The sequence below is a fragment of the Pteropus vampyrus genome, unplaced genomic scaffold (assembly GCF_000151845.1).
Source record: "Pteropus vampyrus isolate Shadow unplaced genomic scaffold, Pvam_2.0 Scaffold43, whole genome shotgun sequence".
Taxonomy (NCBI): Eukaryota; Metazoa; Chordata; class Mammalia; order Chiroptera; family Pteropodidae; genus Pteropus; species Pteropus vampyrus.
Window position 1 is genome coordinate 1,194,742 of NW_011888824.1, and position 26,407 is coordinate 1,221,148.

General features: G+C 34.9%; 1 protein-coding gene across 11 annotated transcripts in view; it reads left to right on the plus strand.

Annotated features, from left to right (window-relative positions):
* The window catches only part of EPB41L2 (erythrocyte membrane protein band 4.1 like 2), a 203,574-nt gene that overhangs the window by 97,937 nt on the left and 79,230 nt on the right, over positions 1 to 26,407 (plus strand). For all 11 annotated transcript variants that reach the window (XM_023529810.1, XM_023529815.1, XM_023529812.1 and 8 more), the window contains exon 4: positions 23,899 to 24,003. In XM_023529810.1, the coding sequence (XP_023385578.1) occupies positions 23,899 to 24,003 (105 nt within the window). The remainder of the gene's footprint in view (positions 1 to 23,898; positions 24,004 to 26,407) is intronic.

Below are 26,407 nucleotides of genomic sequence, written 5' to 3' on the forward strand. Positions count from 1 at the left end.
TCGAGCCTGGATTCCAGCCCAGCTGTTTGGCTCTGGAAGTCATGAACCTGACCACTGAGCTACTAAAATGATTTATGGTCCCTGCCTTTATTTTTGTATTAGTTACCTAGAGCTTTTTTTTTTTTTTTTACTTACTCATGTAGTGATAAGTATTCTGATATTTCAGTTTCAAGAAAAGGAGTGGAAAAGAGGATTTTAAATCCTTAAAGCTCAGAGAGAGAATAATATTGTGTGTCTCAGCAGTAGGCGTCGGGGACAATAGGAAAACAATAGCGTGGTGTTCTGAACTTGACTCAATTACATTGTATTTGACCACATGTCCCTTGTTTTTTCCTACCTACCCTCGAAGTTAGGGAGTCTAGATTTTGAGAATCAACTTGATGATAACTTGTTACAAAACCTTGAGTCATTTTCTCAACCTCTTTGGGCCAAACTGAGGCCCAGAAACTGACTTTATAGAATATAGAGGATTACCTAAATAACCTAGAAAAGGCCCCTGTCATCTCTATAAAGTTTTTTATATCACCAAACCTTAAGACTGAAAAATGTTCCTTATGGTATAAATGTATTTTTTTTAAGTCATGATATATTTAAAGTTAGAAAAATATAGAAATAATAGAAGAGACAGTTGCATATTCATAAAAGATTTAATCATGTTACCATTTTGTCATACATTTTAGATTTTTTTAAAAGAAATCGAACATTAAAGACATTGCTAAATTCTCATTCCCATTTCTCCCCTTTTGTTCTCCATGTATCTTTTTACGATGTATAAATCTACTTTATTCATTTTAACTACTTTGTTCATTTTAACAATAAAATGAATAAATCTACTTTATTCATTTTATTCCTTTGGATGACTAAACCAGTTTGTCCATTTTCCTACTTGAGGCACAGTTTCTTTACATTATATAACAATCAGTGCTTGAGTAAATATCATTACACATTTCCTTGTCTACTTGCATAAAAGTTTCTTTAGGGTAGATAGCTAGTAATGGAATTGCTGGGTTGATAGGATGCAGTTTTACTTCGTTATGCCAAAATGATCTGTAAAGTAATTGTACCATTTTAAATGCCAATCAGCAACCACTCTGATTTTTCTATATTATCGTCAGCACATTGATTCTGACCAGTCTTTGGGGTGTTCAGTACCATCTTAATACTTCAGTTTGCATTTATTTGATTACTGTCAACTTTCACTAGGCTATGCTACAGTAACAAGCAACTTTTAAATCTTTTTGACTTATAAAAACAATAGTTTATCCCTTGCTCACATTACATGCCCCTTGGTGGGTCACCTGTGTCTACGCTCTATGGCTTTTTTGATTTTTGGACCAAGATTCAAGGCATATCCTCTGCCTGGGAGATGCTGTTGTCACAAAAGAGGGAAAAAACACGGCAGAACTACATTATGGCTCTTAAATAATCTGCTTGGAAGTGGTGCATTTCTATCTGGTTGGCCAAGCCAGTCATGTGTTTAAGGCTGATAACAATAGGTGGGCGAGTGTGATCCTCTCAGAGGAAGAGGGTAGTAAATAATCGAAACATAGAAATAATGCTACAGTTTGCAACTCATGAGGTTGAACATCTTTTTATAAGTTTTATATAGGTTTGTAGTGTTGCTTTAGGATTTTTTAAAATAGATATTCTTAGATTAAGGGTATTCTTTTCCTAATATCGAAGAATGAAACTGGGAAAATTTCATGAACAGATGGTAAAGACGTGAATAGGTAGTGAATTTTATCAAATGTATTTTCTGCATTGATTGAGAAGGATCATACATTTTTATAATCTGTTTATGTTGTAATTTACATTGTTTTCTAAAGTTGAACCATCTTTGAATTTCTGAAATAAACACACTAGTTCATGGTGATTCAGCATTCGTTTTGCATTTTTTAAAGAATTTTTGCATATATTACCTTTGATTTTCTTTTATCAAAATATCTTCATCAGATTTTATCTGAGTTATATACTAGTCTTATAAAGTTGGTGTTCTCAGTATTCTCTGGAAAAGCTTAGCTAAGTTAGGAACTTACTGTTCTTTGGAGACCTGGTAGAACAGTGCCTTTACACCTTTCTTGAGCTGGTGGCCTTTTTGTGTGAAGAGTAAAGTTGGAGGGTATTTATTTTAATTTTTAAATAATTGATTCAATTTTCTTATAGTATTTTTTTCAAATCAGTCTTTAGTGGAAACTGTCCATTTCAACCAACTTGACAAATCTTATTGGCATGAAGGTTTTTATATTTTTCTCATTTTGTATATTCGATTTAGGTTTTTTCATTTCTAGCGTTATTTACCTTTTCTCAACCGTGCTTGTTGTAACATTGCCATTTTAATCTTTTTCTTTCAAAGAAACAACTTGGTTTTATTGTTTCTTTTCCATTTTGCAATATTTTGTTCCCTTTTACTCTTTATTATTTCTTTGGAATCCCTCTATTTTCCAGTCTATTGAGTCAAATATTAAATGTATATGTATATATATGCTTTCAGGGCTCTAATTTTCCCTTCAGTTTCCTATTGTTGATTGTACAAGTTTTGAAATATAGTGCTTTCACTGCCATTTAGTTCTTAATCTTTTCTCATCCCATTATGGGTCATTTTTGACCACTGAAGTTTTTATAAGTGTGTTTTTAAATTTCCAGAGTATGTGTGTCTTTGAGGATGAATATATGTGTGCATGTCTTGTGGGAAGAGGGCATTTTTCTTTTGTACAGATTTCCTGTTTTTTAACATTGTGGTCAGAATGTGGTCTAAATAAGAGATTCTCTTGTATTTGTTTAGACTTACTTTGCAGCCTAATATGAATGTGGTCTAAATAAGAGATTCTCTTGTATTTGTTTAGACTTACTTTGCAGCCTAATATATAGTCAATTTTTGTAATAGTTCTTTGGAAATTGGAAAAGCATGTTATTTTTTCATTATTGGCACAGGTTTCTAAATTTGAGCTCTTGATTAGACTTATTAGTTATGTGGGTCATGTTGTCTGTATTTCTGTTAATTGTTTAACTGCTTCTAGGTGTGTTAATTTCTATAATGGTTGATTTGAGAATTTCTTTGTATTTTTTGTAAGTGTATGCTTTCTAAAACCTGAGGCTGGCTTATTAGATGTGCAGAATTATATATTCTTGGATTCCCCCCGCCCCTGCTTTATCATCACATGGTACCTTAAAATTTATTTTATTTGATATTGATATTAATACTAGCTTTATTTTGGTTAGGAATTGTCTAGACTCCCATCCTTTGTATCCCCTTTCATTTCTTTGTTTTTAAACATTTTATCCTTATGTCTTTGATGGGACATGTTTTTAAATTCCATTTGAGAATTCTTTTTACTGGTAAATTTAGGCCATTTATTTCATATGATTACTGATATATGTGGCTATATTTTGCCAATAACTTTATGTTGTTATTTTTCTTCGTTTACTTTTTAATTTTATTTTTTAATTTTATTCCTTTAAAAATGGTCCTTAAGTGTTTTACAGACACACTTGACTTGATAAAGTCTATTACTCATTATGCCTACCTCCTTTTCCCATCTTGTTTAGTACTCATTTATTGGATATCCAATCCCATTTTGGAATGGTATAAAATAAATCAATTATCTATGTGACTAGTCCCTCTTCTATGATTCTACTACTCATGGGAACTCAAGTCACTGTGTTATTCAGAACATAGCTGAGAAAATATCTAAAGTTAAAAGTAGCAGTTTAGTCTGTTAATTCACCAAGGCTTAAATTGGTTGGGAAAGCATAGGAGTCTTTATTTTAATAACTGTATTAATTCACAGACAGATTATCTTTTTAGCTAATAAATGATTGCTTCTTATACCATTTAAGAATGAATTTTTGAGGACAGCAGATAAATTTGAAATAAGCTTATAGTATATAAGTGTTGAATAAACCTTTTTTTCTATTATGTACAAAGTAAAATGGAATTTGAGTGGACTAGTGATGTGATCCCACAGCAGATTTTATGTACCAACAGTTCACTGGAATTTTAGGCACTGACCATATCTAATCATAGGCCATAATTCATCAGTGTCATAATAGTCATTATACCAATACAGACATTATAAATTGTATTTCCTGTTTTAGTTAATTTCTCTTTTAACCAATTCTCTTTCCTATTTACATTCTCTGCTTTCTTGCTTAGTATCATTAGTATGGGTCTGATACTATTCAGATCTGCTGTTATTTTCTCTTCAGGAACGGAGCTCAAAAGCCATCACATGGCTTGAGAGTGCTTGTGTTTCCCAGTTTCAGCACTGACCTTAGACAGATTGGGTTAGATATGCTGATACTGCTTATCTGTAGTTCTGTATCTCTGTACCGGAAATTGGTGTCTGAGGACTATTTGGGGAAGTATGTTGTGGGAAATTGTAGCTATTAATGAACTTGCAAGCGCTCAAGGAAGAATACAATGTGGGAAATAAACACTTTATTTGGTTTGGGAGATTAGATTTGTTTCCATCTGTTTACTGTCATTAAAGATTATATCTATTATGTTTTTTAGATGCCTATAGTTATTGTTTATTTCTTTTTATGTATCTGTATCTGATTTTCAATTAGACCTTTAGATTATAGCATGCCCACTGAAGAGGGCCTGATCATCTTCACTTAGGGCACCTACAACAGCAGACAGGGAAGCACAGCCTGTTCAGGAAGTCTTGAGGAATTTATTGAGACCTTATAGAGTAGGTGAGGTTCTAGCAAGCCTGAAATGCCAGATTAAAACTGATCCATAGACCAAAAAGGGGTTGGGGAGAAATGGATCATAGGTCGTAAAGTCATTGATGTACAAGACCCAGAAGGTCAAGAATGCTATTTAGATTTTAGAACATGATAAATAGCTGTGTGGCTACAGTAGTTTAAGGGGGTCTTTTTGTCTGCATTGGTTAAGATGCACATCAGTGGTCTTTACAGATATGATTTTATCAATGCGATCAGCGCATTGGGAAAATTAGGCAGTTTCCTGTTTGTGCTACCTGTCAGTACCTTTGGTCAACGAAAGCAACCCATTTAAACTATTTAACGTAAATATTACTGTATTGACTGAATAATTTTTTTTAAATCAAGAAACATAATACTTGGGGATTTTTTTTTTTTTTAATTTGGTGTCCTAACATCATATCTGCTTCTCTGATTACTCCTTTAAAATGGATAGATCAGTAGATCGATCTCCATATATGTCCATCTGTATCCCTTCTCCCCACTACCCCTCTACTTTTAATGGCTTTTTCTACATCTTTTCTCCTGTGAGCCATCTGAACCCACCCTTTCTCAAACCTTAGGAGTTAAGTGAAGAAGACCACCAAGGGAGCCAAGGTAGCACTATTTTCAAAAACTGTCTTTGACGTTTGCATTCTTAGAGGAAAGAGTATATGTTAATATTAAAATGCCTCACATACAGTATTTATAAGCATAAATATTGGATAACAGTGCTTCACACACAAAATTTTTATGAGCGTAAATATTGGATAACAGTGAATTTTTAGAGAATGATTGTAGTTAAATTTAAAAAAAAAAACAGATATTGCTTGACTTTAATGTTAATTTTGGCTTACGTAACAATAGACGTATTACTAAACCATGCATAAATTTTGATGCAAGGCCTAGGCTGTCTTTGTGCATTTGTTCTAAATCTGTGTGAAGTATTTTTTCATTGTAGTTAGTGAAAATTACGATTTATACAAATTTATCATCTATTGATAATAAACTGAGATCTCAATTTTTTTGAAAAAACTTAGAACATATTTTTTAAAAAAGAAACTTGACAGTTCCTGTTCTTTGATATGTCTCTTTTTATCTCGAGGTATTTAATGATATGTGACAAGCTCTTTTGGTACCAGAATTTAGTTATAAAGAATTTTAGGGAGTCTTCTGGATTCTGCATGCTTGCTTCGGAGACTCAGCTGTAGAATTCTTGTTATATTGCTGCTGAAGACATTTACATACTCGGTGCAGTAAAATAGTGGGGCTCCTTCCTGTAAGGAAAAACACAGTAAGATTTGGTCGAAGGCATGGCTATAAAGTCAGGATATGTATGTTTACTTTTCTTCTGACTCTTTGGATGTCTTGGGGAAGTCACTTCCTCTTTTTTTCTTCCATTCTCAGATTGCAAAGTAAGAATGGAAATATTTACTTCCTCTATTTCTAGGATTAAGATGGTTTTACTACAGCTGATAAGTTTGTATATTTTTTTTAAAGTCTGAAAATAAATGTGAAAGTTCCTGTAAGACTTTAGAAGCATGAGTGAATGCGCTCTCTGGGTTAGAATTGCTCACATTTTCCTCTGGCATCTGAAAGTTGTTTCCACGTGTTGATTTTGTCTGAGAATCGAGGGCATTGTTTCTGCCCACACAGGAATGTCAGTATCATTTTTTCTTAGTGTTATGAATAAGGCTATCAGAATGTAGGCTCTCTTCGTCAGTGTTCTGATGATAAAAGTATTTATCAGGAAGTAGAATGTATCAAGGTCTTTTTGCCTTTCTTATGTAGAATCCTGGCCTCAGATATCCAATTTTTATCATTGCTTTTGACTATTTTATTTATTTACTTGATTTTTTATGTCTGCTTTCACCCTCCAAGATTGTTCTTTCAGACCTGTAGTGCTGATCTCTACTAAGTTTACTAGTTAAATAGTTTTAACTATCTACGTACTTGTGGGGGATCTGGAAGTTGTGGCACTTTGTAAACTCCCATAAAATAGTGTTCGATTTAAATATGGTTTAGAAACTGGGAATAATTTATTGGCATATGTTATATGCAGTTTAAAATTTAATGACATAGGTCCAGATGGAATATCTTTGGCTGACCGTCTATCCTTGCAGCCTAAAAAAGGATTTAAGGTGATAATTCTATCCAGTAACTTAATTGTTACATGAGTGGTCAAATACCTTGATGTAGCTTGAAGAACACAAGAGGTTCATAGGAGCAGAGTATTGCTTCTTCGTCAAGCCATTCTTTAGCTGCGCATTCGGGACTCTCTTAATTATGACCTCAGACTGTCTTTCATCTCTCTATTACTATTGGATTTTGAGTCTTCCTTCCCCTGCCAGCCAAATTGGTCTTCTAATCAGGCATATCCAGAACTGTCTGTCCTTCCTTCAAGTTTCTGATCAGACCATTGCCACATTTTTATTTTCCCATGCACATGATTCCTTCCTGTCTTTTAATGTCTAACCAAATCAAGCTTTCAGAATGTTTTCTTCTTCCTCTGAACTTGTTTGCACCATTAATTTGGCCGTCAGTCATGCACTGTGAAAGAATCTTTTGTATTATTTTATTGGACAACTGCGAAACTCTTGTATTATTTGATTTTTCTCATGCTTGTATTGTTTCTTCACCTGGATCGTTAGTTTCTTGAGAAAAAGAACACTTTCTTTTCTCTTATCATTAGCTTTGTCTATAGTACTACTTCCGGAACATAATTGTTGAATTATTTCTCTCTACTTTCTTGTACCTGCATAAAATTTTTATCCTTCTTATCTAAGATAAATGGTCAAATTTGCTTACTTGTCTTCCTAATTCTCTTTGTCCTGTCCTGTACATAAGTATGTATGTATTTATGTATGTATGATCCACCCACCTCTCCCTCTCTCCATGCTTGCTACTTCTGTCCACCACTGCCCTGCTTTTTAAATACTTAAAAGCAGCAGGCTAACTTCTTGTAGAAATACTTCAAGGGCTTAAATAAATGAAAATAATTTATTAAATTTGTATAAAAGACTATGAAACTGCTAGGTGTGAGAGCGACACAGAGGTGGATAAGATAGGTCTTGGCCCTTTAGGGGTGTACAAAGGCAATGCAGACAGGGGAATGCAGACAACCACAAGTCTAAGAGTTCTTTTACTTAAATGAGAGCTCTCTGGTCTGATCGCTTGCTGGCTGGGTGTAGGCTGAGCTTAGAGAGGAGAGCACAGTGATTACCTTATTCCCTGCCTCTTTTTCTCTAATGTCTCTTCTTTTGAGCAAACTAAAGAAAAGTATGGTTTTTATTTCTCAGCTGTAAGGAATTTGACCACATGCTTTCTCTTCTCCATCTCCCCTACTTTTGGTTTCAAAATCAGGGCATTGGCTTTTTTGCTTGCCTTTGCATCAGTGGTGTTTCGCAAGCTTTAAACTTGACACTTGAAAGTAACTCCTCACTATACTTAACTATCCTGACATAATTTTGAAGGCAACATCCATCTCTTTTTGGCCCTTCTCACTTATGCTGCCAGACACTTGGTAATTCACCATTTAGTAACTTTAATTCGAGGGTGTTGGTAGAATAGGTACTGGATCTTTAAATTATTTTTTCTCTTTTGGAATGAAAATTATTTGAAGGTTGAGTAAGATTAGAAATTGTGGAAAAGGGAAAGGTCATTTTCAGAATAAAATTTGTACTTTAAAATCTGTTCAGACACATGTTTCTCACTCTCTAAAATATATATATTTTTAACGGTTGGAGTTCATCAAATGAAGAGATATAATCTATAAAATATCTTTTATTAAATTTGTTCTGCTCAGAAAACCTTTGCTTCCATTACTATTTTATTTCCAATCCCTTTGTCCTCTCTTCTAAGCAAATTAAAGATGTTACTGACAGTTTTTATTTCTCAACTGTTAGAAAATTTTGCCAAATACTCTCCTCCCTGATCCTATCTTTCTATTTCCCTCTCATTTCCCCAAGTTGCCCATGGGGATGTTTGTAAACACTTGATGGGGGTACAGGGAATTAAGAATCTTGCTTCTACCTGTGAAAAGCTGGAGCCATTCTTTTTATCCTTTCCCTCCACAGCAGGATGTATGCTTTGTGACCCCATAGAAATATGGACAGAATTTATCATTTGTATTTATAACACTGTAATATAATATGCTAATATTTAGCTCTTAAAGGAATTGAATGTAATATAATATGATCTATAAAAAGCACTGATTACTCTGAAAAAATCTGTCATGCAAGGTGGCTAAATGATGAATGTACTGATAAATGATCCGTCAGGTTGCTATTTTTATATTTAATTATGTTCTGTAACAGTTACGCATCAACTCTGCTAGAAAATTTATGGTTAGAAATATTACTTAAAATTTTTTTAAACTCATATTCTGTAGAAACATCTCAAGACATTCTACCAGTTAACTGAACTGCATCTCATAACTGTGACCTTTATTTACAGAATATGCCATTTTACCTATTTTGAAGGCGAGTTTGATTTTGTGCATCATCTAATTATTCACATAGAGAGGAAACTTAGTCATCATAATATTTGTTTTTTCATTGATCTTTTTCCATATTTCTGTCAGCAACAATTTAAAGAGACTCGAATAGGAATGTTCTACTAAGCTATTTTTTCTATAGCACAGAAAGCCTGTATGAATCAAATGTCAAAATTCATTCTAGGCAAATAGTTTACAGAGAATGTGCTAGCCTACAGAAGTTTTCTGATTATGGTTTTGAAATAAGCTTAAATGGAAATGGTACATAACAATTTTTAATAAAGATACCTAAAAAGATACTTAAAAAAAATTGATGTGTTCATCTGGCTAGACATTTGATATCAACCTCTTCATTTTCTAACAGTTTTAGTCACTTTTCTGTTTTTTAAAAGGAATTATATGTTTTATAGATTTTTAAAAGAGACTACACTTTTTAATAGCTTTATGCAACATTGCTATTCAGAGTAAATAATAGAAAAAGTTAGGCGAAAAGTTGGATTTTCATTTCTTAAGAGTTATTTCAATGACTTGGCTGCTGATCTCTTTTATTGATAATGTATGATTTTTAAGAAAAATAGGAAGTTAAGGAAGTCATATTGTACAATATTTTACAAATTTGAGCTCAAAGTATTATTTATTTAAATATATATTGTGTGTTTGGAAATATTTGTTCCCAAATATTGATTTGGTTCCTACTTTTGCTGAGAAGATGAAGTATGAGGTTTTTTTTTTCCTTTTGAGTTGCTTCTAAAATTTTCTTTTGAAGGTAAACTTGACATATGAAACAAGAATATGAATATAATTGATAAGTACTGTTTATGATTTAGATAAATAACATAAAAAGTGCTGAAGTGCACATTACTGTGGGATAGAGTTGGTAAGCAAATCTTCATTGAGGAGAAAGGAACTCCTGGACTTTGAAGACTGATATATTTAGGAAAACTTAGCAACACCTAGCCTATTACATTTTTCATTTGAAAGTGGTTACATAGTAAAATCCAAGCAGAAATTTGGAGTTATAAGAAAAGATTTTAGTGTCTACTTCCTTATTCGCCAAGGATAACATGATAAAAATGCACTGTAAACGTTTGTTAAGAGCAAGCTACTTTGATTGGCCAGTGTTGTCATTTTAGACCCTGGCTTTTCTAGACTTGGATTTAACTAGGAATCCTTTTATTTTGAGAAGCTAGTATGTTGTTGGGGTTCAAATGAATTAAGCGCTTCACTTCTGCTAAACGTTACAGAGAGGCACATTCCCATCGAAGAAGAGGTTGCAAAGAAAACAAAAAATATAAATGCACAGACTCTATCTCCTATCCTTTCTCAGTCTGCTTTCCGAATTTTGTTGGCACTGATTTCGCTCTCTTTCTCCTTTCCTTTATGTCAGGGGGAAAACGTTAACCTGTGCATTTGCAGACACACTGCATCATTTTAGAATAGCTTCCTTAGGGAGCAGAGCTAAATATGTGTGTTCAATCTATCATTTTTTAATGGGAAGTCCACTTTCTAGTTAGGGAAATTTGAACAGTGAGAATGTTTTTATCACAAGGATAAATTGAAGTGAGCCAGTCTAATACAGCACATATCGAAGTTGTCACAGGCTTTTTGGATATCTTGTTATAAAAAGACTTTTAATTGGTTGTGGTAGCTTTAGTAGCATCTGTTTTGACATCGTTCACTTTTTTCTTACAGTTGCTTTTAATTTTCATTTTCTTCATTCTTTCCTGCAACTGTCTGGATAACCCATTTTATTTTGCATGTTCGTTTTATTGGGCAGAATGAAGGTGGGTCATAGGAGATGAAAGGATGGAAATACTATTCTTATTTTTTTTATTTTTATTTTTTGCAAGTAATAGATGTGACAGTTATTTTCCACTTGAGTTGGGTCACTATGTATTATATAAAGTGTGACTTTGTTCTTCATGAAACATTTCTGGACCAAGCATTGGTGATATTGTTGCAGAATAGTTAGTCTTCTCCCCGGTCAGAGCCCATGAAGCAAAGGAGGAGGCTGCATTCCTGTGCTGGGGCTGCATCCAGTCTCCTATCCCAGCAGGAGGAATCTGTTTTGGATGTGGCGATTTGAAGATGTGTCAAATGGTAACGTTTTTGTAAAGTTTTTTTTAATTCGTAGGATGTTTCTTACTTATATGACATCATCTGACCTCTTGCCATTGATAGAGAGTGGGATGCTGTAACTGGATCACCACATTGGTGGTACTGACATTCTCAGCTTTAAAATGCACTTTATTTGAACTTTTTAGTGTTTTGAAATCTGGGTGTATCTCACAATATATGTCAAAAGAAACTTGATCACTATTTTTTCCCCACTCTTGCGGAAGTCTTTCATAATTTTGCGGAGGAGATAAAGATAATATTTGACGTTTGCAGAGTAAGCTCACGGTACTGAGGGAGACCAGTAGCATGGTACTGAGGGAGACCAGTAGCATGCCCGGGGTGGGGCTGGGCTTCAAAAGATAGGACTTGGGGGAGTTTCATTCTGTGGGATCTGGTCCTCAGCTTTAGGGTGTGCATTAACTCTTTATTCACTGTGCCCTAATCAGCCAGGCAGAGGGGCCCTTGTTTACCAGTCCTATGAACATACACACATTGGAATGCTAGGAGATGAATTCATAGCAAGAGATAAGTACTGGGAAGAATTAATTGGTTCACTAATTCTTTTCATAAGAAGAAGGTCATCAAGCGAAATCGTAAGATATCTTTGCGAACATGAAATGAAATTCAGAACAAGGAGCATTACATCAACATAGGAACTGGTGTCTCCAACACACTGGAACTGTGGAGGGTGACTACATTTGTCAAGGTCAAGAATAATTGCTTTCAGCCCAGGTAATGAGAGGAACAGCAATTCCAGCGAATGACTTCAATGTGTGAATGATTACCTGTACTGCCTTCTAAGAGATTTGCATTTTAAAAGAATTTCAGTAGTAAAGCCAAGAGAAGTGAAAAAAGGAAGGCAGTTTGTGAGGGTAGAGGGCTGGATTTGTGGCATCTTGGGTCTGGTGGCCACACTGCTGGTAAGGTAGCCTCAGGTCCATGCTCACCGACACTTCCTAACTTTTCTGCTTATGAATCACCAGGTTTCTATTTGACAGGTTTTTGCCTTTCATAGTTTAATTCATTTATGGTATGTGTTTTAAGTCTAGCAACGTATTAAAGATTCATCCAGTCCCCACCCTACCCCCATCATTGGGAACATTGTGAACATTATCACTTTTTCTTTTAGTTTGTTAGTCATCAACCAAGAATGAAACACTTTTACTTGGGAAGAAAAATCAAGCTCAGTGGAAACACTGTTGCCTCAGATCAGTGTTTAAAAACTGAGTTATCTCAAAATGAAATGTATTTTTCCTCAGATTGCCCAGAAGTTGCTTGTAATTGAACTTAAGAATCAAATGCAGGTGGGGAGGTATAAGGAAATTATTGTTGCAAAAAAACTTATCAAGACCTCTCTCTTTGTATCAGATCCTGTTTCTCTCTCTTTTATAATCATAATAAAGTAAATATTTAAGTGATTAAGATTATTTTACATTGCAACGTGACTTCCACTTTGGTCATTTGTTAAAAAACTTTAAACACTCCTGGCCTGTAGAGGTAAGAATAGTTTCATTCAGCCTGGTTTGTGATAAGATCTGCAGTCAAAATGACTGTCTCACATTTTTCTACCTGGTGATTTCTTTTTCAAAGGCAGTCTCCAAAACAGTTGTCATTAAAGACGGCCAGATAAATTTTATATTCCCAGGCTGTATGAACTAGTAATTTTTTAAAAGGATTTTAAGTGGAAACTTAAGTAATTGATATATTATCCAGTGGGACCTGGCTTTTGGTTCCAGATCTTTAAAAGGGATTGAAGGGAGGTTGCCTAGCTAGACTGAAAAAACAGAGCTGGTGGACTTGAAGTGTGAGGGCAGATAGTCTTACTCTGGGAGAGGAGATCTGTTCACTGACCGTGGTATCAGCCTTGCCTCATGATCAGAATCTTTGGTTAAGCTTTTTAAAAATGCTGGAGCACAGAGGATTTTTAGGGCTGTGAAACTACTCTGTATGGTACTATAATGGTGGACAGTGTCATTATACATAATTCATTATACAAACCCATAAAATGTACAACACCCAGAGTGAGTTCTAATGTAAGTTGTAGATTTTGGGTAATTATGATGTAACAGTGTAGGTTCATTATTTGCAACTAATGTACCTCTCTGGGGGGAGTGGGGGAGGGTCTTGATAAATAGGAGGCTATGCATGTGTGAAGGTAGAGAGTATATGGGAAATCTCTGTACCTTCAGCTCATTTTTTTTTTTGTAACCTGAAACTACTCTACGAAATAAATTCTAATACATAATTAAAAAATTAATAATACAGATGCACAGGTGCCACCTTTGAAGATTCTCATTTTGTGGGTCTGATGCCAGGCTCAAGCATCTGTGCAGCCAGATTCAAGAACTGCTTTGAAAGGCTACAACATGCTATGTGCCAAGGCACTCTCTGGCAGAACACCTGCTCCCCAGGTACAGGGCGAATTCATCAATCAGCTCATTACTGAAATATTAACATGGCTGGTGGGGAATTTTCCCTTAGTGATAGGAAAGTGAATGAAGTAGAGACCCTACAATAGGACTGCAGAAAATCTTATTAAATATCTCTCTGGGTTCATTCACTTGACAGCTGTTTCCTAACTCTTGAGGTTTTCTGCAACTCCATTTCAGAGCTTAGCTTTGGGATTATCCTGAAGCCAGCATGCTGGTAAGAGGAGTGGGAATTGGTTCTTGGAATAGCCTCCTGTCGGCCTGTTCTGTGTGGAGATAGAAATCCTCTGAGAGAGTGTCCTCTGGTCAGCCAGCTGATACTTGTGTCCTAAAGCTGACGGAAACCTCTGAGTTGTGGGAAATATAAACTATAACCACTTTGGAAATATAGGGTGTGATTATAGATGACAGATTAAAAGTTTAATGTTTTATCTTTTAAAACTAAAATTAGCATTTATTTGCTTCGACGAAAAAAGGTTATGTCTCTTAGACTTTATGGCTGACAATGTTTGCAAATAATATTAGTAGTAGGATTTCTGTTGTTTTTCCATTTTCCATATAGCATAAAGATGAAACATCTAAACTTACCTGGTTGCTTATGAGATGAATTGTGTTTGTTAAGGATTCTGAAACATTTCAAAACCCAGCAGATGGGAGTAGAAGAACATTCTATGTGAATACTGCATTTAAATTTGGAAGCATTGTACTCATGAAATAGGGTCTTATTTATAATATATAAGAATGGCAAGCTCCTGTGTCCTTGAGTTAGTTAAGGTCTGTATATGATTTTATTAAAAGTGAGCCCATAAGCTTCTAGCTACATTAGAGTTTCCTTTAAAATTATTGCAGAATGTAGTTACTGGAGGCTATTGTGCAGTCTATTCTGGCCTACTATTTGTTTTTGTTTTAGTAGCAGCCTTTTAATTTTTATTTCTAGCACCTAAAACTACATTGAATTGTATTTTGAGTCATTCATGCTAACAACACTGCAAAATTTCCCCAATGTTCTATCATAATCCCCTGAATCCTGTGGAATGGAAAAGAAATAGAGATTCTATAATGAGCTCTGATATTTTTTTTTCTTTTTCTCCCGACTCTCTTGTAGCCTGATCTTGAAGGAATACTACATAAGAATTTTTTTTTTTTTTACCATTCTTTATAATGATTTCTACGAAGCCTACATGTTTACATTAACTTTGATAATGCATATTTGTATCTATCTATGGATATACATATATACAGTTTTCCTGATCACTGATGAGAGAGTTTGAATTTTTTTTTCAACTAGTCATTAAAAGAAGATACAGGTGTGTCTACATGTATGTGTTTATGTACACACACGTATATATTATATCTATGTTTATATATTTTATATGTAATATACACACATACCTTTTTTTGAGTAACTGGAAAAACTTTTTCAAACTTAATTCATATTAATGGTCAGGGAAACTTAAAATCTTCCTTTGCTATAAATGACACATTTACTTCTGGAATTAAATTTTTAATACACACAAAATCATTGGATGTGGTTTCTTTTTGTCAGGGTTTGAACTTTGGGACATAGGTGTTTTGATAAGCTCATTCAGATTGGTAGGAAGAGAACAATCTCATAAATGATGGCCTTAGACTATTTGAGACACTGTCTTTCTCCTTCTGTGTGGTTTTCTTTAATATCCTCCACCCTCGGTGACAATGTAGCAGTTGTTGTATTTGCTCTGTGCATACCTTTCTGTCCTTGGCCTTTTACATTTGTATAGTGTAGTTTAGAGCTAGCACAAAATACATAGCTCAAGAGCTGTAATGTATGGATCGCATTGTGCACTTCCCAGCACCGTCTCGTCGGCACACAATAACTGCAGTGTGGCGGGGCCTACACGGAGACAGTGATGGTGTTTTACAAAACGTCAGTGGTGTGTGGCGTTGACTACAATCTGCCGGGTAAGCAGTTGCACAAATTCCTCCAAGCTGAGAGGCCTCCAGAAATGTCATGTTTTGGCCTCAGTAATGAATGCCACAAATAACAGCACAGGCACGGGGGACTTTGCTCAGCGCCTCAGATTCCAGCCTGCCTTTCTTTGGCTGGGTCTGCTGTAGATTGCTTTGCCTTTTTTTTTTTTTTAAGTTCCCAAAAGCTGGTCTTTCAGTCCTTGAACAACATATTTTAAACCTATCTAAATTGTCTTGCTTTGTCTTGCTCCTCTGGGTATCTCTAATGTATTATGCAGTCTTTTGGAGGAAAAATCAGATACCTGGAAAATAGACCAAAGTACTTTCTTGTTTGATTTTTAAGTTTTCAATCCACTGATTGATATTGCTGGTCAAACACGGAAGTAGGGTTAGGAAGAGGCAGATGGGAAAAATAGATCGTAAAGCTTGTTGGCATTTAATATAGAAAGTAAGATTTCTTTTTGGATTATGCTTTGCAAAATTTTATTAACAGTTGTATGGTTTTAATTGTTTAACTTGGGGCTACATTATCAGAATAGAGATTGACACAGTTTGTAGTTTATAAAGATTCTAGTGTAAGAAGCGATACAAAGCAAAGGATTGCTTCAGACAGCAAGAGGAAATGACAGTGGAACTGATGTTTCAGTAAAGGAATGTGTAGAGACTCCAGAAAGCCCCACTGTCCCCTTCTGCATAAAGGTGTGACATGACCTGCACGTTAGAGAAAGAGGCAGATAGGCTTTTCTGCTTTTGTCATTCCTCTGGTTCCCAAGAAATATTTGGAAATGCTCTAAATTACTAAGGAAGAGTTTAAGTACAATGTAGAATTGTGAAAATAAAATGTAGGTCTGTGGCTGTTCTTCTCCCAGAATCTAGTTGGCAGTGTGTGTTTGGTTTAGTTCCTTGAATATCTATGGGCTGGTCGTCCATGAGCTAGATCCAGCGGATTGCCTAAGACTGCGAGCCAGAAGGCCTGAATTCTAGACTCAACTCTGCCAACTTTTTGGCAGGCTTCATGGCACCAAGCCATTCCATCCAATAGATATCTTGGCCTACTCGTGAGCTAGTTACTCAGCGAGGTGCTGCTGTAGGAGACATACTTTTGCATAAATAATTCAGTCTTCCAAAGTAATAAATCTCAAAAGAAGTTGATTGTAAGTGTAGGTACCATAGAAGAGAAATAAAGTGCTTGAAAGAGAGCGATGAATATTTGGAAACTGGAATAGGCTTCATTGGGAAGGAATATTTAGAGATTTGTCTAGAGATAGGTTTTCAATAGTTGGAAATAAATCAAGGTAAAAAAGAAATTTAGAGTATTTTTTGGCAAATCAGTACCCCTCTTTATCTGGGTCAGTGTGGCAAATTGCTCTAACAGCTATGAACAGCTGCATGGACTGGTATCGTCGGCGCACATTGTAAAGCAAAATATCTCTATATTCTGCTTGGTTAACAAATGCATTTTTATAGTACTTTCATGCAGTAGAATTTGAATTGTTTATAAAAATTAAAAGTGACAGTAGAAGAAAATGGCCTTTCTGGATAGAAATATAGAGTACTAATGTTTATGGTTATACCCACAAATAAGAATTCAGCTTTTAAAAGAACTTCAGGAAATGAGACTGAACAGTTAGGTTGGTTAAACTCTCTATAACCTGTTTCCTCATTTGTGAAATAAGATTGGATGAAGTAATTGTGAAAGCTCTTTAATCATATTTAAAATCAATTATTTTTAGAGCAGCTCATCAAAGTCCTGTGATTTCAGCTGCCTTTTAATAAATCCATGTAATGTGCCAAACATTTTATTAAGCACTTTAAACACTTCATTTAATTCTTTTATCACCATTATATGTTTTTATTTTAAAGAGGAAACTGAGGCATAGCGAGGTTACACAGCTATTAAGAGATAGGGCTTGCATTCTGGGGTTCTCCTTCAGTGCCCTTTTCCCATGCTGTTGAGAATTGGTGATTTTCATGAAAGGTGCTTCATAGGAGATTCAGGGAGGGGGCGAAGGAACAATTTCAACTCTCGTACCCCCCCCCCATTTTTTATGTACTGCCATTATGAATTGTGTCTTGGTTCCTTTCTCCCAAATGATGAGAATTATTATTTATGGAGTGTGTTGTGAACAGTGTGAAGGCAAAAAAGAAGTTGTGAGCCCCTGGGTCATACTGCTGTTAGAGCATACTCAGGTAAGTTCGATTGCAGATTAGTACTTAAAAAGTGGACTAACTTGAGACATTTAATATGTAACATTTAATATGTGTCTCCTGATAATCTGATATATTTTCTTTATGACATAAAAATATGCCACTTTATTTGCCTTTTTCAGTTTGCTTTCAAAAGCAGATCAGTTTTGTTTTCTTATGAGTAACTTTTCTGAGTTTTCTGTTATAATTTTCTTTCCTTGCTCATGTTTCTTTCCCTCGTGTCTTGATGGCTTTATTCTAGCTATTATTTATTTTTGAAGATATTTGTTAAAAAGAAAATTGCCTATTTCTTGGGGCTTGGCTTCATTTGTACTTCCCTAAGGAGGTGGGTTTTTGGAAGTAAAGCATTTTACTTTCTTCTGGCCTTGCTGAGAGGAGTGTGGCCCAGGAAGACTAGCCACTCCGCGTGTTACTCACATCCCTTCCTCCCTCAGCTGCAGGGTCTAACGTGTAAATTGGAGATAGTAATGGTCCTGACCTGCTTCCCTCTCACTTGTCGCCATGAGCTTCAAGTAAGCCAATGCCTTGGGGACACCCTTTGTAATTTGCAGTGGCCTTTACATCTGTTGTTGTGACTAACTGCATAATGACTTTAAAAAAATCTTATTCTCAGATTTCTTCATGTGCATTTTTATGTTTTAATTGAAAGATCCTAGGCTAAAAATAGCAAGTTGTCATATATTATTTTATTTTTCTTTTCCTCTCTTTTTTGTTGATCTCAACTTTATCCTCTACATCATCATGAAGCTTTTTGGAATATCAATGGATTTTTGTTTTCTTAATATAATTTTCAGTTTCATTACAACATTTATTTTCAACATTCCCTTACCATTTTATCAGAATATTGTCTCTATAAAGGACTTTACGCCTTCTGTTTTATGAAGCAATGATTTCTTGCATACTTTTTTGAATGCTTATTGTTTTCTAATATTTTCTGGTTCCTGCGCAAAGCATTTTTAGAAACAAAGCCCTTGCATCATTTTTAAATATTGCATATCAAAACCTTTTGAATGTTAGTGAGTAAATAATTAATGGAATAAAGTGATTATAGATTAATGGATTTTATTTTATCTGTTTAGAGAACCAGTGAGTTTTCTTGAGAGTTTTAGTATTCATCAGCCATTATGTCTTCTAATATTGCTTCTCCCTTGTTCTGTTGTCATCTAGAATTCTAATGAGATATATGTTGACCACTGTATTCTTTCATGTCTATGAAATTCCTTCATATTTTCCATCTCTTTGGATTTCTGTGCATTCTGGGTAATTTTTTCATATCTGCCTTTTGGTTTACTGGTTTTCTTTTTAGCTATATCAAACTCTTCATTTGGATTATAATTATTAGTTTTTCTAGATGTTCTGTTTGATTCTTTTCAGAATCTATTTTTTGATAGTTTTCCATTGATGATATTTTAAAATATTTATTTTTTAAATATATAAAACATACTTGTTTGTGTTCTATACTTGATAATTTCCATTACCTACAGTTTCTGAGGATCTGATTCTGATACTGTGTCTAACTCTCAATAATTAACAACTAGTTTCCTTGTGTGTTTGATTTTTGATTATATTCGTTGGGATTTTATCTATGGAAATCATTTGCTTCTGCCAGACAGCTGGGCCCATCCAATTCTGTACCAGTTTAAACTGAATTCTCTTTTTTGGCACTTTTGAATCGAAAAGATAATGCCAGTCTCCAGATCTGCATGAGGGCTACGTCACGGTAATTCTTCTCTACCTCAGCTCCTGAGCTATGGTCTACAAACAGTAAATCTGCTACGGGATAAGTTAGTGTTTTGTTTTAAAAAGATAGTGGGGTTTTTAGTCAAATAATTTCAAGAAACATTAGGTTGAATGATAGTAAACAAGTTTTTATTTTTTCACTGTAGAACTTCTCAGGGTATCTAATGCAAATAGGAGTTTTGATGTTTAGTAGTTATGTACAGTAAGCAGAATTTTTTTTGTCCCACTCTACTCCCCTTTTTGAGATATGGGTATGTATATATATGGAGCATCGCATGGAACCAGTGGGACCACTGGAACATATTTTGGCAAATACAAGTCTGTATCCTCATATCTTTGTCTGCCTTCTCATTGTCTTTCCCTCTGCATTGGCACCACTCTACTCTATAACTGTATGTGTGTGTATGTACGTAAGAATGTGTGTATATCTGTCTTGTGTTTAAACTGCTTGAGGGAAGATGTGATTTTATCTGGTAATCTTATCGCCGGTAAAAGACGTTGTCTTCGGGTAGACTCTTGCATCAGGCTATCTCATAGGCCATTGGTCAGGTGTATTTGGATCAGTTGGACCAGATACCTGGTTATATCCGAAGTGGTAGATTAATAGGATTTCTTTGGGGTGAGAGGGTGTTTCCTTTTTATTTTCTGTCTTGGCCAGTTGAGTATAAAGTTCCTGAGACCATGTATATTTTATTGTTGCTTCCCCAATGTCTTCTCATAGGGACTGATACATGTTAGATGCTGGATCAGTATATATTGAGCCTTTTAACCTGTCAAGTCCTCACAGTCATGAGAGAGTGAGACAGTCTACCTATCAATCATATTGTATGACTTGTCCATTATGGATGGGTTAAATTTTTCACCTTATATCCCCCAGTATCTTTTGAATAGAAATTGGCTCTGTCAGACTCTGTAAACATCTGAAGAGAAAAGTAAGTTCTTTTAAATATGCTGTTTCTCTGCCTTAAAAAATAATCTCCTCTTTTAAGATTCATTACAGATGTTGCAGTCCTGGTGAAGGTATGCTTTTTCTCTGACAGTTACTCTGTCCATTCTTGATGTTCCCGTAGCATCTTTCAGCACATGCCTCACAGTATTGTTGTGTTTTTGTCTTTCCAGCCAGACTTCTAGTTCATTGAGAGTGGAGATGTTGAATGGAAGCTTAAGTAATATGTGTGTTTAGTTAAGATTTTATCAAATATTTAAAGTATCTATTTCCTGGAGAGGGAAGGAGAAAATAGTAGAGAAGCAATCTGAGCATCTAGAAGATACTTTTGGTGTTTTTTAGATGTGGACTAGTGAAAAAACAGTTGAGAATGGAATTCAGCTATGATTGAGTAAGGCACTTGGTTTGGCATTTGGACATTTACTATCTTATCGGGTTAATTGGAACCTCCTAGTGATCTGTGAGATAGCTGTGATCTCACTTTACACTTTAAATAGACTAAGTGCCTCGTCCATTGTCACACTCGTCTAGTAATAGTGAAGTGCTTACAAAATGTTGAGTGAGGGAGAAACTTGGGCTTACTCAAGCCTTGTGCTGATGCCGCCCACTGTGCTGCCCAGCATACCAACACCAGATTGTGGTGGTGAACTTCATAGATGTTTTCCTCTAAATCTTTTAGGGGAATTCTGTCCATGAGAGCATGTTTCTATTTTTGAAGTGGAAAGAATGAAGTGGAAAGTGAGAAAGAATGATTAATAAAAATTGACTTTACACCAGTGTTGGAACGTGTTTTCTTTGAACTGAGGCATATTATTTATAGACATCAGTTGCCTTAAATATCTTTTTACCTTAATTTCAAATAGCATTTAAACCAAATAAAATAGTATGAATCTCCTTTTGACTGTTATATTTCTGTATGATGTCTGCAGCTACTTAGTTTCAGTAGTTAGCTTATTTGAAAGTAGTTGTCATTTATAGCCAGGCATTTCATAGAAATGATGTTTGTTTGGGAACTATATCTGATTAAAGGTCAGCTTTTTTTATAAGCTTCTATTGAGTTTTTAATATCTTTGTAAATAGGATAAATAATCCTGCTTTATAGTAGATAAAATGTCCTCTGTGGCTCATTTATGCCTCATTATAAATGCATAGTGGGCAATGTGTAAGTAGAATACTATGGCAGACGCTGTAATAGTTTGCTCCCTTTGTTTTCTCAGATAAGAAAAGTTCCTAATTACAAAGCAGGCACTGAAATTATAGCTGTGGTCAGTCATTATGAGACTGAGTATATTAAATGTTACCCCATTTAAAGTATGTTACATATAGTTTTTTCAGTTGATTCAATAAGTGTTGTTTTTTTTTTTTTTTTAACACATATTATGCTAGGCAGTCTTCGTACTGGAGATTCAGGAGTGAACGATGTTGAAATTAATGTCAAAGAGAGCAAATTCTGACATTTTCGATGACCTTCAAAGTATTCTTTGCCACTGTTTGCAACCAAATTTCCTTACATTTAGTCCAGGCTCATGTAAAGAGACAATTGATTTTACTCCACCTTTAAGAAAGTAACTGTCATGATTTGAGTCACCTCCTCATAAAATTAATTTAAAATACCTTTAAATTAAGAGTTTTAAATTACATAGATTAAAAATTGCATGTAGTTTAGATAATAAAATTCAGGAGTTTTCATTTTAAAAGCTGAAACCAAAATTTTATATAAACGAATCATTTTTTAATGTTATAAAACTCTAGATTATAACAATAAGAGCCAATATTGATTAAGCACTTACTGTGTGCCACACACTATTCTGAGCTCTTGTTGTGTATTACTATTCATTTAGTACTTACCACATCCTTTGTTGTAGATCCTTTTATCTCATTTCACAGATGTGCAAATTAAGGCAAATAGCAGCTGTGTCTTGTCTCTGGTCACTTGGCTTGTAAATAATGGAAATGTAGTTAGAACTTTGGTATTTGGAATCAGGAGCCCAGTTCTCTTATTTAGTACATTATATTTGTGTGTACTTTAACTATGTGGACATATAAACACATGTTTATCTTAAATGTACTTAGTAACTTAATTTTCTGGATCTGTAGTGATGTGGATAACATTGCTTATTAGTTTGAAATAATGTAATCTGTGTGGTTTTCTCCCTCTTCTACTGTTTGATATAATTCCATTTTTTAAAGAAATGTTACTATAAAAGGTATAATAGAAGTTCCAGATTCTTCTTTGCAAGTCTTTCAGGCATGAATTTCTTACTTTGCTCCCACAAAGAGGAAGAAAAGGTTAGAGGAGAGAAATAAGCTCTTGAATTGAGTTTCTGTGAAAACTATCTTTAGAAACCCCTTATTACAGTTGTACTTATTTGAAATTAAAATGTCTTTTATATATTTTCTATAATTTTCACACACTGGATAAGCTGAAAGTATACATTTTGATAGTGTAAGGACAGGGTGAAAAAAAATCTGGTGGCTTGTTCATTTTTCACTTGCAGTCTTGTAGTTGCTTGGATTAGTACAGGTGGAAGAAGGCGTATGTGTGACCTGACCTTGCAGATGGGCATTCCCAGGGGTGTGCATCTCTATCGGAAATGAGCCACCACTTTATATTTTGCTGTTGATTAGACAATGAACTTTTCTTCTACAGCTGTCAAAGGCTTTTACATCTCTGTTGATAGCAACTTCTTAAATTAAAAAACAAAACACAACAAACTAAGGCAAAAATATGTTAGATCCTTAGAGGCAGCTAATTTATTGTCTCAGTTTTATTACCTTGTATTTTAAAAATTTGTTCTAAAGAGTAAATGCATATCATTCTTGGAAAAAAAAAAAAACCTTTAATGAAAAAAAAAATAGAACAAAAATCAAACCTAAGCACTGACAATAAATCATGTTAGGATACATTGAAGAAGAAGGTAAATGCTTTTCCTGGGAGGAGTATACATTGTAGATATGATGTGAGCCACCTTGAGGAGTTGAGGGAGGCAGTTTGGACATTATTTTGTACTGTTTTAAAAATAAATGAACTAGAATTTTACTTTTTAGTTCTTTTTATATTTACATGGAGCAGCAGTAAAACATTGAGCATCTGTCTGATCATGCATTCATGATGTGTGTATATTTGTGTCTTGGGCAGTGAATCTAAAGTAAAAAGTTAATAACTATTTTGTATTGTTAAAAAGATTGGAAAAAATATTTTATATTAAGCTAAATACTGTTATGTAATAGGATGCTCTTTATTTACAGTATTCATGGAATCTTTAAGTGCTTGAAAAGTAAACATGATATTTCTTTTACCTCAGAAACGTGCTAAGGGACAAGTGTTATTCGACAAAGTGTGCGAACATCTCAATCTCTTGGAGAAGGACTACTTTGGACTTTTGTTTCAGGAAAGCCCTGAGCAGAAAGTAAGTGAAGTTATTTCAAGTTCATTTATATCTTCTTAGAAAAATGCTGTATTTTTTCTTAACTATTCTAAATTTTCACTTTAAAATAACATATTTTATGTTTTTATCATGACTTATTTTTATGTTCATTGTAGATATTTGACGAATATTGAAAGCTTGTGTAGAGGGAACCACCTATAACTTTTTGCCATCACGTGTGTACTTTTTCACTTAGACTGTAAGCACACACATTCGGTGTCCGGTGAGGGCCCACTTTCTGATTCACAGACAGTGCCTTCTCACTGTTCTTCACATGGTTTGTGGAGCAAGGTGCTCACTAAGCCCATTCTGAGGGCTCCATCTTGATGACCTAATCAACCCCAAAGTTCCACCTCTAGATACTCTCACATAGGAGATTAGGTTTCAACATATGAATTTGGCGAGTAGGGGGCGGGATACAAACATTCAGCCTCTAGCACTTTCCTCATTGTTAAAGGACTTTTTCTCTTCTATATCACTTTCTGAGGCTTGGGACTTGAGTTATGGAAAAGCTACTGAGTATAGGAGAATAAAGGTTTGGTCCATGGTTGCACCCTAAAGTGAAGCCTTTTTAAGTATGGTAGATTGTGGCTGTGGACAGACTATGATCATTCTGTTTGAGGATGCCCAGAGCACTTGGTTATAGTGAAAAGAGTTATTTTTCAGTATCTAACATTCATATCACAATAGAACAGTCAGAACAGAACAGTCAGTTGATAAATACAGGCTGTAAATTTTATTTGCCCACATGCTATTATTGTTTATATTTATATGTCCTGGTAATGAAATACAGGGTACTAAGGGTATTAATTACATATGAATTAAATTTTCTCAACTTGCTTAGTTTTAAATCCTTGATATCTAATTTGTGGTTTAATTCCACATTAAAGACAATTTAAATGCATGCCTGCCTGCTGAATAGCATGCGAATATTCTTATTAGAACTCTATGCAGAATACTTTTCTCAGAAGTAAGAGCATATTAGGCATTCAACTAAATAAACTAGGCAGTTTTCTTAGGCTTTAAATTATAAGGTGGTCTTCCTAATGTTTACAGTCATGTGCCCTTCTTTGGCCCTCTTTGCTGCAAAAGAGAAAGTACTGGGAGTTTGGCTTATTACCCAGTTTTTCTAAGATGACATATTGGTAGATCCATAGGAGTTTGTAGTGTTTATAAAATAGGGAGACTATCTGGTCTATTGTAAAATATATAGAATAACATTCTATTAGTAGAAATACAGGATATGCCGCATTAAGACAGCTGCAATTTCTGGAACACTAGATTTACATAAGGAAGAGTGGTATTTAGATGGTAGGATTCACTATTTTTTATTTTGACGACTCCCAATATATGTGTCTTCATTCATGTCTTTCACCTGAATCTCAGACTCATATACTTCACTGCCTACTGGATACTACATTCAGTTACCAAAAAGCAAACTAGGCATGTTTTCCTTAAACTTCATCTGTCCCCGGAAGAGTGACAGATGCTTCTTATACCTCCTTCCATTGTTCCAGTAAGATCTGTCTTTTCCACCTGTTAACATCTCTCTCCTGGTTCTCTTTGTCCACAGGTCTTGCTTCGGTTTAGGCCCCTGTCATCTCTTGCTTTGACTATTTTATTACTAACTGTACAAACTGCCCAGTCCCAGGCCTCTATGATCATGCTTCATACTGCATATCTGATTTTGGCACTCCCTGGCTTAAAGCCATTTAGTGGATACAATCTAACCCTCTTAGTGCGGTTTACCCAGCTCTTGGTCATGAGACTGCAGTCTGTTTACTTAGCTTCATTTCTCAGTAAACTCTCACATACAGTCCATATGTAATCAACACCAGTTTCTCTTCTAAAGGAGCCTTGCTGGTCCATACAATATCTGCTCGAACATACTACTCTCTACATTTGGAATGTCCTTCCCATTTTTGTATCTGAATGCCTGCTTTTCCTAAAGGTCCAACTTCAGTATCCTATTCGATGTGATTCCCTTGACCACCCACCACCACCCTTCCTGCCCCAACTCAAGGAGAGTTGACAGTTCCTTCCCTCTGTCATCTAGATATTTAGCACAAACCTTTCTTGTGTGTCAGCCTTTCTCCCCATTACTCTAGAACTTCTGGAGGGTAGAGAGCATACCTTTTTATCTGTATAGCCTCAGATATTTATTAAATACTACCTGCATGCCATTTCATACCCATTAGGATGGCCACTATAAAAAAAAACAACAAAAAAAAATAGTAAATAACAAGTGTTGATAAAGATGTGAAGAAATTGGAACCTTTGCACACAGGTGATGAGAATGTAGTATGGTACAGCTATTATGGGAAACAGGTAGAGATTACTCAAAAAATTAAAAATAGAATTATCATATGATCCAGAAATCCCACTT